This window comes from Coregonus clupeaformis, chromosome 29 (genome assembly GCF_020615455.1).
Source record: "Coregonus clupeaformis isolate EN_2021a chromosome 29, ASM2061545v1, whole genome shotgun sequence".
NCBI lineage: Eukaryota > Metazoa > Chordata > Actinopteri > Salmoniformes > Salmonidae > Coregonus > Coregonus clupeaformis.
This window is the reverse complement of record NC_059220.1, coordinates 33,428,588-33,441,087: the sequence shown is the minus strand read 5'-3', so window position 1 is coordinate 33,441,087 and position 12,500 is coordinate 33,428,588. Positions and strand designations below refer to the sequence as shown.

At 45.6% G+C, this 12,500-nt stretch overlaps 1 protein-coding gene across 4 annotated transcripts in view; it reads left to right on the top strand.

The window, feature by feature from the left end:
- LOC121545064 (estrogen-related receptor gamma) overlaps positions 1-12,500 on the top strand; it is a 96,136-nt gene that overhangs the window by 60,632 nt on the left and 23,004 nt on the right. For 3 of the 4 annotated variants that reach the window (XM_041855427.2, XM_041855423.2, XM_041855425.2), the window contains one exon: positions 2,893-3,075. In XM_041855427.2, coding sequence (XP_041711361.1) covers positions 2,893-3,075 — 183 coding nt within the window. The remainder of the gene's footprint in view (positions 1-2,892; positions 3,076-12,500) is intronic. The other variant, XM_041855424.2, reaches the window with a different exon arrangement.

Below are 12,500 nucleotides of genomic sequence, written 5' to 3'. Positions count from 1 at the left end.
CTCTCTCTCTCTCTCTGCCCTGCACACAGCCCATTTCATTAGTTCCGGTTTTTAATCTTTTTTTCCATCTCTCTCCATCTCTATGTCTGTCGCTTGAGTACAATATTGTACTCAAACATAAAAAGCGAGACAGTATCATTGATCAGAACACAGTCCGGCTACACTATTGATAGCGTCCCAACAACAAATATGCTGTAGTTACAGTATATTCTGAGCATAGAAACATTCAAAGCACTCCATTGTTTTAGCTGTGTTAACACTTACTGAGCCGGTACAGTTGTAGACACACACACAGCCCCTAGCCCTAACAGAGCCCAGCCTAGCCCAGCCGTCCACATTGATTATCCACACATAACAAAGGCTGGGGGGGTTGAAATGGGGTGCCATTGATTGTAATTAAGGAAACATTAAATAAGATTTAGCCACAGACTGATAGAGCTCTAGTCTAGCCCTCTCTCTCTCTCGCTCTCTCCCTGGAGTGAGGGGCTGCTCTGGTCGATATGCAAACAACCCCCACTCTCGATCTATCTCTTTTTATCTATCTATCTCTGACTATCTCTCTCTCTCTCTCTTGCCCTCTCTCTCTCTCTACTGTATGTGTCTATATCTCTATTTTGTGCTTCCATCTCTCTCTTCCCTGTCTCTCTCTCTCCCCTCTCTCTTCCTCCTCTCTTCCCTTGTCTGTCTCCGAGCTCTCCCCCCTCTCTCCTCTCTCTCTCCATCTCGGTGGTATTTGGGTTCACTAGCTCATCATGGTCGTCTATCATCTGGCTGCATGATTAAGCAGCAGATTAATTTGAATACAGGAGTGAGACTGCCACTAATTGTCCGTAGCGAGCTCATCTGCAGATTTGATTCCATTGGAATTGTTTTTGTTTTATTTAACTTTCCCCACACACTCCCTATGCCTTCTTCTTCTTTGTGTGAAACAATGTCGCTGCCACGTCCTTGTCTATCCACCAACTAGGCTCACTCCTTTTCAATTCGCACTGCCCATTTACAGTGAGGGAAAAAAGTATTTGATCACCTGCTGATTTTGTATGTTTGCCCACTGACAAAGGCATGATCAGTCTATAATTTTAATGGTAGGTTTATTTGAACAGTGAGAGACAGAATAACAACAAAAAAATCCAGAAAAACGCATGTCAAAAATGTTATAAATTGATTAGCATTTTAATGAGGGAAATAAGTATTTGACCCCTCTGCAAAACATGACTTAGTACTTGGTGGCAAAACCCTTGTTGGCAATCACAGAGGTCAAACGTTTCTTGTAGTTGGCCACCAGGTTTGCACACATCTCTGGAGGGATTTTGTTCCACTCCGCTTTGCAGATCTTCTCCAAGTCATTAAGGTTTTGAGGCTGACGTTTGGCAACTCGAACCTTCAGCTCCCTCCACAGATTTTCTATGGGATTAAGGTCTGGAGACTGGCTAGGCCACTCCAGGACCTTAATGTTCCTCTTCTTGAGCCACTCCTTTGTTGCCTTGGCCGTTTGTTTTGGGTCATTGTCATGCTGGAATACCCATCCACGACCCATTGTCAATGCCCTGGCTGAGGGAAGGAGGTTCTCACCCAAGATTTGACGGTACATGGCCCCGTCCATCGTCCCTTTAATGCGGTGAAGTTGTCCTGTCCGCTTAGCAGAAAAACACCCCCAAAGCATAATGTTTGCACCTCCATGTTTGACGGTGGGGATGGTGTTCTTGGGGTCATAGGCAGCATTCCTCCTCCTCCAAACACGGCGAGTTGAGTTGATGCCAAGGAGCTCGATTTTGGTCTCATCTGACCACAACACTTTCACCCAGTTCTCCTCTGAATTCAGATGTTCATTGGCAAACTTCAGACGGCCCTGTATATGTGCTTTCTTGAGCAGGGAGACCTTGCGGGCGCTGCAGGATTTCAGTCCTTCACGGCGTAGTGTGTTACCAATTGTTTTCTTGGTGACTATGGTCCCAGCTGCCTTGAGATCATTGACAAGATCCTCCCGTGTAGTTCTAGGCTGATTCCTCACCGTTCTCATGATCATTGCAACTCCCCGAGGTGAGATCTTGCATGGAGCCCCAGGCCGAGGGATATTGACAGTCTTTTGTGTTTCTTCCATTTGCGAATAATCGCACCAACTGTTGTCACCTTCTCACCAAGCTGCTTGGCGATGGTCTTGTAGCCCATTCCAGCCTTGTGTAGGTCTACAATCTTGTCCCTGACATCCTTGGAGAGCTCTTTGGTCTTGGCCATGGTGGAGAGTTTGGAATCTGATTGATTGCTTCTGTGGACAGGTGTCTTTTATACAGGTAACAAGCTGAGATTAGGAGCACTCCCTTTAAGAGTGTGCTCCTAATCTCAGCTCGTTACCTGTATAAAAGACACCTGGGAGCCAGAAATTCTTCTGATTGAGAGGGGGTCAAATACTTATTTCCCTCATTAAAATGAAAATCAATATATAACATTTTTGACATGCGTTTTTCTGGATTTTTTTGTTGTTATTCTGTCTCTCACTGTTCAAATAAACCTACCATTAAAATTATAGACTGATAATTTCTTTGTCAGTGGGCAAACGTACAAAATCAGCAGGGGATCAAATACTTTTTTCCCTCACTGTATCTAGAATTCTCTGAGCATTGTATTTTGCTTTAGATTATCCTTGAGGCTCCCTCACACTGGGCCCGTTGTAGAACCATCTAGAATCCTTATAGAATCATTTTGAAGACAAAAATGACAGTTGAAGAACTATTGTAGACTATGTGTAATGACAATGATCGTAACATCAACTCACACACGCATCCATTGCACCTCATGTACTGCACAACAGCATGATAATGATCTGAGTTTTCTCCATGTTGAGCGTGTGTTGATTTGACCCTGTCTCTCTGTTCTCTCTCGGTGGTCACCCAGTTCCCTTTGGCTGCCTTGCAGATAATAAGATCGTGTCCCACCTGCTGGTGGCCGAGCCTGAGAAGATCTACGCCATGCCTGACCCTACCGTCCCCGACAGTGACATCAAGGCCCTGACCACGCTGTGTGACCTAGCTGACCGAGAGCTGGTGGTCAACATCGGCTGGGCCAAACACATCCCAGGTACGGGCTTACACATACACACTAAGCACGTGTCTACACACACAGATTCAACATCGACTGAGCTGAGAACATCCCAGGTAGACCTACACATTGGTAAAACTCAATGACGCACACGCTTAGCCACATATATCCCCAGGTTCACAAAATGACACAGAACACCAACACAAAGACTGTCAACATCGTCTGTTCGGTCGGAGCTCAACCCAGGTAAGACTCTCGCCCTGACCCCTCACCTCACCTCAAATCCTATCACGACCCCTCTCATGACTACTGACCCCAGACGGCCTGAACTCCTGACCCCGTCTGATCACTTGTGACATAAACTCACCCGAACCACTGACCCCTAAACTGATACAACAAATGTTGAAACCCATCAATTTACATAAAAATACAGCAAACACGAAGAAACACGACATGGATTCCGACAGACTATCATTTGATCATTTGAGGGATTCATGTTTTGTTCTATTTTGTAGTGTTCCATCCTGCCTTCTATCCCTTTCCTCCCTCTATCACTCTGTTATCACTCTGTTATCACTCTGTTATCACTCTGCTATCACTCTGTTATCACTCTGGTTATCACTCTGTTATCACTCTGCTATCACTCTGTTATCACTCTGGTTATCACTCTGTTATCACTCTGCTATCACTCTGTTATCACTCTGGTTATCACTCTGTTATCACTCTGTTATCACTCTTCCATGTGTCAATCTCCTTAACAAAGCTCTTCTTTTACTGTTAATCTGAGCCGGAGCTGTGTGTGTGTGTGTGTGTGTGTGTGTGTGTGTGTGTGTGTGTGTGTGTGTGTGTGTGTGTGTGTGTGTGTGTGTGTGTGTGTGTGTGAGCACATAGCTAATCTGGGTTTGTGGGTTGTCTGGTTTTTGCTGTGAGAGGCTGTAGAGAGGCAAGGCAACTCTCAGATTAGCCTAGATTACAGAGAATGTGGTCAGATTAACACCACAAACTGGGAAGGAAGGAGGGATGGGGGAAACAGGGGCTGTCACTACAGTAGTTGAAAATGAACAGAAACTGGTACACACTTACACATAGATAGACAGATACGGTAGATATGCCAGTCCCTCCAGGATTCCGTATTATGTGAGAGCTTGTAAATTTGACCAATCATCTATCACTATTTCTGCATAAAACAGTCAAATCGTCCCAGTGTTATCGCATAGAACTGACCTATCACCGCAGTACAAAAAGAGGGCTTGCAATTTCAACCAATCTCCGTACATTTACTGCATAATATGGTTCAATCAAGCCACACGTAAAAAAAAAACGTTTTCCCTCATCAGCACATTTTCGCGCTGGACAAAACCATTGCATATTGCCATGCAAAATGTCAAAATTGCTTCAGCAAAATCAAGCATTTTTGCCAGCAAATATCACAACAAATCCCTGTGACATCCTGGAGAGACTGATATGCACAGTCACACACACACACACACACAAACACATGCACACACATATTATGACTGTGTGCTTATACACTAGTACCTCTGTCAGTACTCTATTCAGAGAATACACAGAGGATGGGGAGCTGTGACGATTGTGTGTATGTGTCTGTGTGTGTCTGAGCGAGTGGAGATAGCTCACCTCTCCTCCGTGTGCGCTGGGCGCGGAGCGATTGCTCGGCGGAGGATAGATGATGGCGTGATTAGACGGAGGAAGGCAATCCTGCCCCGATGGAGGAGGATGGAGCTCATCTGTGTGTGTGTGTGTGTGTGTGTCGAGGCAGGGGGTTGCCACCACATCATGATGAAAACCTCACTGCATCCATGGAGAAGTGATCTAATGCTATCTCACACACACACACGCAGGTACACACACACACACACACACACACACACACACAACACCCCATTGAGGTGATCTAGCGTTCACACACAGCGGATAGGATTGTCGTTTCTCTCAGAGTGAAATATACCTCCTCCACATTCTCTATCAGCCACTTGCAAACAGTATATATCACACACACACACACACACACACACACACACACACACACACACACACACACACACACACACACACACACACACACACACACACACACACACACACACACATAGAGCCCTACCCCACACCTTTCCATTCTTAACCCCCTCCCTTCCTCATGTCTAGTGTTGACTACCTCGCAAGCTTTTGTGTCTGGCTATTCTATGCTACAGTAATTGTTTTAATCAAATCAAATTGCCTCCTCTCCCGTAGAGAGGGAGAGAAAAAAAAGAAAACGGAGAAAAGAGAGGGAGAGAGCTGAAACCAATTCATGGCTCATGATCCGGCCGCGCTGTCGCTAACAGTCGTAACAAACTGTCAGGCTTGTGCCACAGCTAATTTCGAGTCATTAGGTGTCTGCCGTACGGGCAACAATTTGTTACGCTGGTTAGGAGGCGCGCTGACACCTCAGAGCTCCAGACGCTTAAGAGCCGGCGGAGGCGCGGAGAAGGCAAATTGTAAACTAATTTAAACATCACTCAGTATTACGGAGGCTGCCGCCGAGAGAGAGAGAGACGGATAACGAGGAGGCTGTGAGTGTGTGTGTGAGTGTGTGTGTGTATGTGAGTGTCGCTCGACGCACTTAAAGACACTCCGCTTCTCATCTCGCCAACCCCCGTGACATGCCGCTACACACACTCTCTAACCACTGGTTTCTGTTCTAACAGGATCAGGCTGGGTTTCTTTATGAGAGTGTGTGAGTATTTTTTATCTCATTTACATACTGATGCAAACATTTGATATGCTATTAGGAGCGCAAAATCACACACACACACACACACACCAGTAAACATATGGGACTCTAGCATTCCACCAAATACAGGCTTTAAGAGAATGATATGAAGTCAAGATGCGAATTGCTTTCACTCTCTATAATGATTAGAGTGAGGAATCTCATTTAGGGGCTTACCTCATTCACACACACACTTTACTGACATATTAGGCTGCATTTCATGTGACTGTGTAGGGGGCTGGGTCTGTCTCACACTAGAATGGGGGAGGCAGGCGGAAAGCCAATATTTAAAAAGGACTGAAGAAGAAAAAAGAAAGACCATTCTAAATTACTTTTATCTGTCAATAGAATTAGGCTTTTTCCTCTCCCTTCCTCCACCTCTCTCGTTCTCTCTCTGTATGAGGTGAATAAAAAGAAAGAAAGTGTTCTGTCGTGCCAGGGCGACATGTCTTATCTGCTATACAAAGGCAGGCAGTGGTACTTGACTTGACGTGTTCAGGACATGAATGGACGTCGGGCCCAACACTGCCTTTTCACCACGACAGACCCTACCACCATTACCAAGCCTTTATGGACGGCCAAATTGCTGAGGCTTCTCCCATTCTGTGCCCCTATCTCGGAGACTCTTTCTTTCTTTCTTTCTTTCCCTTTCAATTTGGCTGGGCGGAGGATAAGCGCGTGCTAACACAATATGATTGAGCTGTAGAATGGAGGCCTGTCTGCTTTAATCTCTTTTATGTAGATACTGAGGCGCTCTCTGAGACTCTGACACAGTCCACTTCATTTCTGCTCTCCCCCCCCCTCTCTATCCTTCCCCTGCTCTCTCTGCTGCTCTGTCTTTTTGATTCTCTCTGCCTCTCTCTCTCCCTCTCTCTGTCTGTCTGTCCTTCTGCCTGCCTCTCTCTCTGTCTGTCTGTCCTTCTGCCTGCCTCTCTCTCTGTCTGTCTGTCCTTCTGCCTGCCTGCCTTCCTCTCTCTCTGTCTCTCTGTCCTTCTCTCTGCCTCTCTCTCTGTCTGTCCTTCTCTCTGCCTCTCTCTCTGTCTGCCTGTCCTTCTGCCTGCCTCTCTCTCTGTCTGTCTGTCCTTCTGCCTGCCTCTCTCTCTCTCTGACTCTGTATTGTCTCTGTAATACCATATGAAAGAGTGGTGAGGGGAGGTGAGAGGGGGATGAGGAGAGAGGGAGTGAGAGAGGAATAAGGTGGAAGAAAGAGGTGAGAGGGGTGACAGAATGTGTGAGGGGGGTAAGAGAGAGGGGGAATCCCAGGCCTGGTATCAGAGCGTTGGTGGTGCGCGTGCGTGTGTATGTGTGTGTGTTAAGGTGATTATCATCTGGGTGGTTAGTGGTATTGTTGTGTTGTGAGGGATTAGAACATGGCTGTGAAACCTCGTTAAGTAAAGAGCTGCAGGTGCATATTCTAGCACATCTCCACGAGCGTGCACGTGCGCGTGTGATTGAATTGTCACTCTGATTGGCTACCCATATCTACGGCTTAACCCACCCCCGCTCAATATGCATTAGAGCCAGGAACAAGCTCACAAAGCTACCTCCAGGCTACACACACACGTTACTTTCCTTTTTATATATTTGTTTGGGTATTTCTGCAAGTTGTTGGGTTGACGACATGTGTTAATCAGGTGATTGGAGGAGGTAAGGGGGAAATGGGGGGAGAGAACAGCAGGAGATGAGAGAAGGCAGAGGAACGGGTGAAACAGGGGGAGACAGTTGGAAGATAGAGAAGAGGTGCTTGGTTTATCTGAGGATGTTGTCCTTCCCTCATGAAGCCCTTCTGACCCTGTTCTAACCTCTCCCTTGTGTGTGCATTGTGCTAACAGGGCTCTACACACCCTAACTCCTTTTATCTATACCCCACTCAAACCCTAACCCCTCCTCTCCAAATTCCACCATAACCCTCCCGCCCGCCCGCCCACCCCTCCATAACCCCTAACCCGCTCTCCCTAACCCCACATCCCACTTGTAAGCCCTTGTATAACCTTTAACCCTATTCCCTCCCCCAAGTCTGCCTCTGTTAACCTCTCCCCTCCCTGCCCCTCCCCTTTCAACCCCACATCCCGTCTCTCCTTTCCCCTCTCCAACCAATCTGTAAATGAGTCAGTCAGTCAGCCAGTCAGCCAGTCAGCCAGTCAGCCAGTCAGCCAGCCAGAGCCTGTGTCCTGCCACGAGGTAAATATTGATTAATAGAAGGCCTCAGCTCCTTTTAGCAAATCAAATGTTCTCTTTCAGCAGGGTTCCTCTCCTCTTTATCCAACGGGATAGCACCACTAAATTAACCCTGACATCCACAAACAGAGGTGTGTTTGTGTGTGTGTGTGTGTGTGTGTGTATGTGTTTTAGGGTAAGAGAGAGTACTGGATGTGTGTGAGTGTGTGTGAGAGACAGGGAGACAGATGTGTGTGTAGGGTAGTGCTGATGTCAGTTCAGTGTCTCCACCCGTGGCTGCTCAATAATGTCTGGTGATGTCATCAATCCGTAAATTCGTTGTTAGGCTGCACGTGAGGCTGGCAGTAAATTACTGGCTACATGAAACTGTGCCATCTCTCCCTAAATGGCCACCCCTGTCTGCCAGTTCTCTTCTCCCCCCATTTTCTCTCTCTCTCTCTCTCTCTCTCTCTCTCTCTCTCTCTCTCTCTCTCTCTCTCTCTCTCTCTCTCTCTCTCTTGGTACTCACACATGCACTAGTCAGAGTAGCATGCTAACGGTACCATGGTTGTTATGGTACAGTCAACGCTAATCGGAATAGCATGCTAACGCTAGCACAAGTCAGGGCTAGGATGCTTGTCCTCATTCTGTCTGGCCAGGTAGGTTCACTGTGACAACCACCACATGTTGTCCACCTCCTGCTTACCACTCACACACACACACCCACACATATATAAATGAATAACATGCTCATGTAGGCTGGTTTGATGGCTTTTACATGTGGCCAGCTACATGACTGCAACACATTTATAGGTGTCCTAACCTAGAGAGAGAGAGAGAGAGAGAGAGAGAGAGAGAGAGAGAGAGAGAGAGAGAGAGAGAGAGAAGAGTGGGATTGAAGGGGAGAGGGAGGGATAAGGGGACATATACTCCCAGAGCTCCCTGTCTCTTTTCTTCATGGCTACTGTACCAAAGATGCACTACAGCAAGCGACATGACACAGAGACAAGGTGACTTCTCACAAACACCCACACATGAAAGCACATAATGTTTGCACATTGGTTGACTTATTGCTATATTTTGGTTGGTAGATTTAGCCTTTGTATATAAATGAGTTACATATTGTTGTGTGATATTTGCTGGAGATATGGCCAGTGTTGTGTGTTAATTAAGTTGTGTGTGTGCTTGAGTGTGAATGTATGCGTGCGTGTGAACGGTGTGTGCATCAAATCAAATCAAATGTTATTTGTCACATGCGGCGAATACAACTGCTGTAGGCTTTACCGTGAAATGCTTACTTACGAGCCCTTCCCAACGATGCAGAGTTGAAAAATAATAATACAAATAAGACAGTAACACGAGGAATAAAATAAAATACACAATGATGGAATTACCAGTACCAGATCAATGATGGAGCTATGTACAGGGAGTACCATCACCAGATCAATGTGCAGAGGTACAAATATTTAAGGCAGATACTGTATGTACATATGTACATGAAGGCATGTGTACATGAAGGCATGTGTGTGCATGTGTGTGCGCTTGTGTGCGCGTGGTTACAGTGTGTGTGTGTGTGTGTGTGTCATAGCACTGATGAGTATTTATCCGTTAACTCCCTGAGCTATCTCATTCCCTGTGCATTCCTTTGAGCTGTGCACTGCGTATCTTTGACCACTTTAATCTGGGCACAGTCGAAGATAACACATTTTGAGAATGACATGTTGTTTTCAAGTGTGCCGCGGTCGCCTCGCCAGCAAACAAACAGACAGTGTTTGCAGATGAATACAAATATTGATGAAATCAAATTATCAAAAGAATATTTGATATCAGGCCCCGGAATGTGGATTAAGTTTAGCATTCTTATTAGATGAAGCCTCGGGTGTTGTTGGTCCATGTCTCTCCTTCTCCCTCTCTTTCTTTCTCCTCCCCTGTCTTCCCTCTCTTTCTTTCTCCTCCACTGTCTTTCCTCTCTTTCTTTCTCCTCCCCTGTCTTTCCTCTCTTTCTTCTGAAGTGACTGTCGTCTTCTCTTTTTTCATGTCCTCTAGCTTCATCTTGCCTCTTTCTCATCTCTTGACCTTCTCAGGATGTTACTGCTAGTGTCATGTCTCTCTTTTGACATCTCATATCTCACCAATCAGTATCAGAGGGTGTGTCTCTGCACAATGCATCTATGGTCCTAGTCCTGTTAATGTCATCTAATAATAACTTCAGCTTCATATCTCATCAACTACTAGAGGAGAGCAGGTTCCCCACTGAAGAAGCTGACAGAACTACCAAAATTATTTGCATTATTTAATACATATCAATAATATACTCAGTGGCCAGTTTATTAGGTACATGTTCACGAAAATGGTTCACTCCTACCGGCTGGTCTCCTGGGCTTTTCACGCACGACAGTGTCTAGGGTTTACTGAGAATGGTGCGACAAACAAAAAACATCCAGTCAGTGGCAGTCCTGTGGGCAAAAACAGCTCGTTGATGAGATGTGGAAGGATAATGGCAAAAATTGTACAAGCTAACAGGCTGGCCACAAACAGACAAATAACGGAGCAGTACAACAGTGGTATGCAGAACGGCATCTTGGAACGCACAACTCGTCAGTCCTTGTCACGGATGGGCTATTGCGGCAGACGACCACACCAGGTTCCACTCCTATCGGCTAAAAACAAGAAGAAGCAGCTCCAGCGATCAACAACAATGGACAATTGAAGAGTGGAAAAACATTGCCTGGTCTGATAACTCCCAGTTTAAGGTGTCAACGGTACAGGCTGGTGTCAACGGTACAGGCTGGGGTTGGTGGGAATGTTTTCCTGGCACATGTTAGGTCCCTTGATACCAAATGAGCAACGTTCAATCCCTTGAAGAATTCAGGCTGTTCTGGAGGCAAAGGGGGGTCCGACCCGGTACTAGATGGGTGTATACAGTTGAAGTCTGAAGTTTACATACACCTTAGCCAAATACATTTCAACTCAGTTTTTCACAATTCCTGACATTTAATCCGAGTAAGAATTCCCTGTTTTAGGTCAGTTAGGATCACCACTTCAATTTAAGAATGTGAAATGTCAGAATAATAGTAGAGAGAATTATTTATTTAAGCTTTTATTTCTTTCATCACATTCCCAGTGGGTCAGACGTTTACATAAACTCAATTAGTATTTGGTAGCATTGCCTTTAAAATTGTTTAACTTGGGTCAAACGTTTCGGGTAGCCTTCCACAAGCTTCCCACAAGAAGTTGGGTGGATTTTGGCCCATTCCTCCTGACAGAGCTGGTGTAACTGAGTCAGGTTTGTAGGCCTCCTTGCTCGCATACGCTTTTTCAGTCCGGCCCACACATTTTCTATAGGATTGAGGTCAGGACTTTGTGATGGCCACTCCAATACCTTGACTTTGTTGTCCTTAAGCCATTTGCCACAACTTTGGAAGTATGCTTGGGGTCATTGTCCATTTGGAAGACCCATTTGCGACCAAGCTTTAACTTCCTGACTGATGTCTTGAGATGTTGCTTCAATATATCCACATAATTTTCCTTCCTCATGATGCCATCTATTTTGTGAAGTGCACCAGTCCCTCCTGCAGCAAAGCACCCCCACAGCATGATGCTGCCACCCCCGTGCTTCACGGATGGGATGGTGTTCTTCGGCTTGCAAGCATCCCCCTTTTTCCTCCAAACATAAAGATGGTCATTATGGCCAAACAGTTATATTTTTGTTTCATCAGACCAGAGGACATTTCTCCAAAAAGTACGATCTTTGTCCCCATGTGCAGTTGCAAACTGTACTCTGGCTTTTTTATGGCAGTTTTGGAGCAGTTGCTTCTTCCTTGCTGAGCGGCCTTTCAGGTTATGTCGATATAGGACTCGTTTTACTGTGGATATAGATACTTTTGTACCTGTTTCCTCCAGCATCTTCACAAGGTCGTTTGCTGTTGTTCTGGGATTGATTTGCACTTTTCGCACCAAAGTACGTTCATCTCTAGGAGACAGAACGCGTCTCCTTCCTGAGCGGTATGACGGCTGCGTGGTCCCATGGTGTTTATACTTGCGTACTATTGTTTGTACAGATGAACGTGGTAGCGTTTGGAAATTGCTCACAAGGACGAACCAGACTTGTGGAGGTCTACAATTTCTTTTCTGAGGTCTTGGCTGATTTCTTTTGATTTTCCCATGATGTCAAGCAAAGAGGCACCGAGTTTGAAGGTAGGCCTTGAAATACATCCACAGGTACACCTCCAATTGACTCAAATGATGTCAATTAGCCTATCAGAAGCTTCTAAAGCCATGACATCATTTTCTGGAATTTTCCAAGCTGTTTAAAGGCACAGTCAATTTAGTGTATGTAAACTTCTGACCCACTGGAATTGTGATACAATGAATTATAAGTGAAATAATCTGTCTGTAAACAATTGTCAGAAAAAGTACTTGTGTCATGCACAAAGTAGATGTCCTAACCGACTTGCCAAAACTATAGTTTGTTTACAAGAAATTTGTGGAGTGGTTGAAAAACTAGTTTTAATGACTCCAACCAAAGTGTATG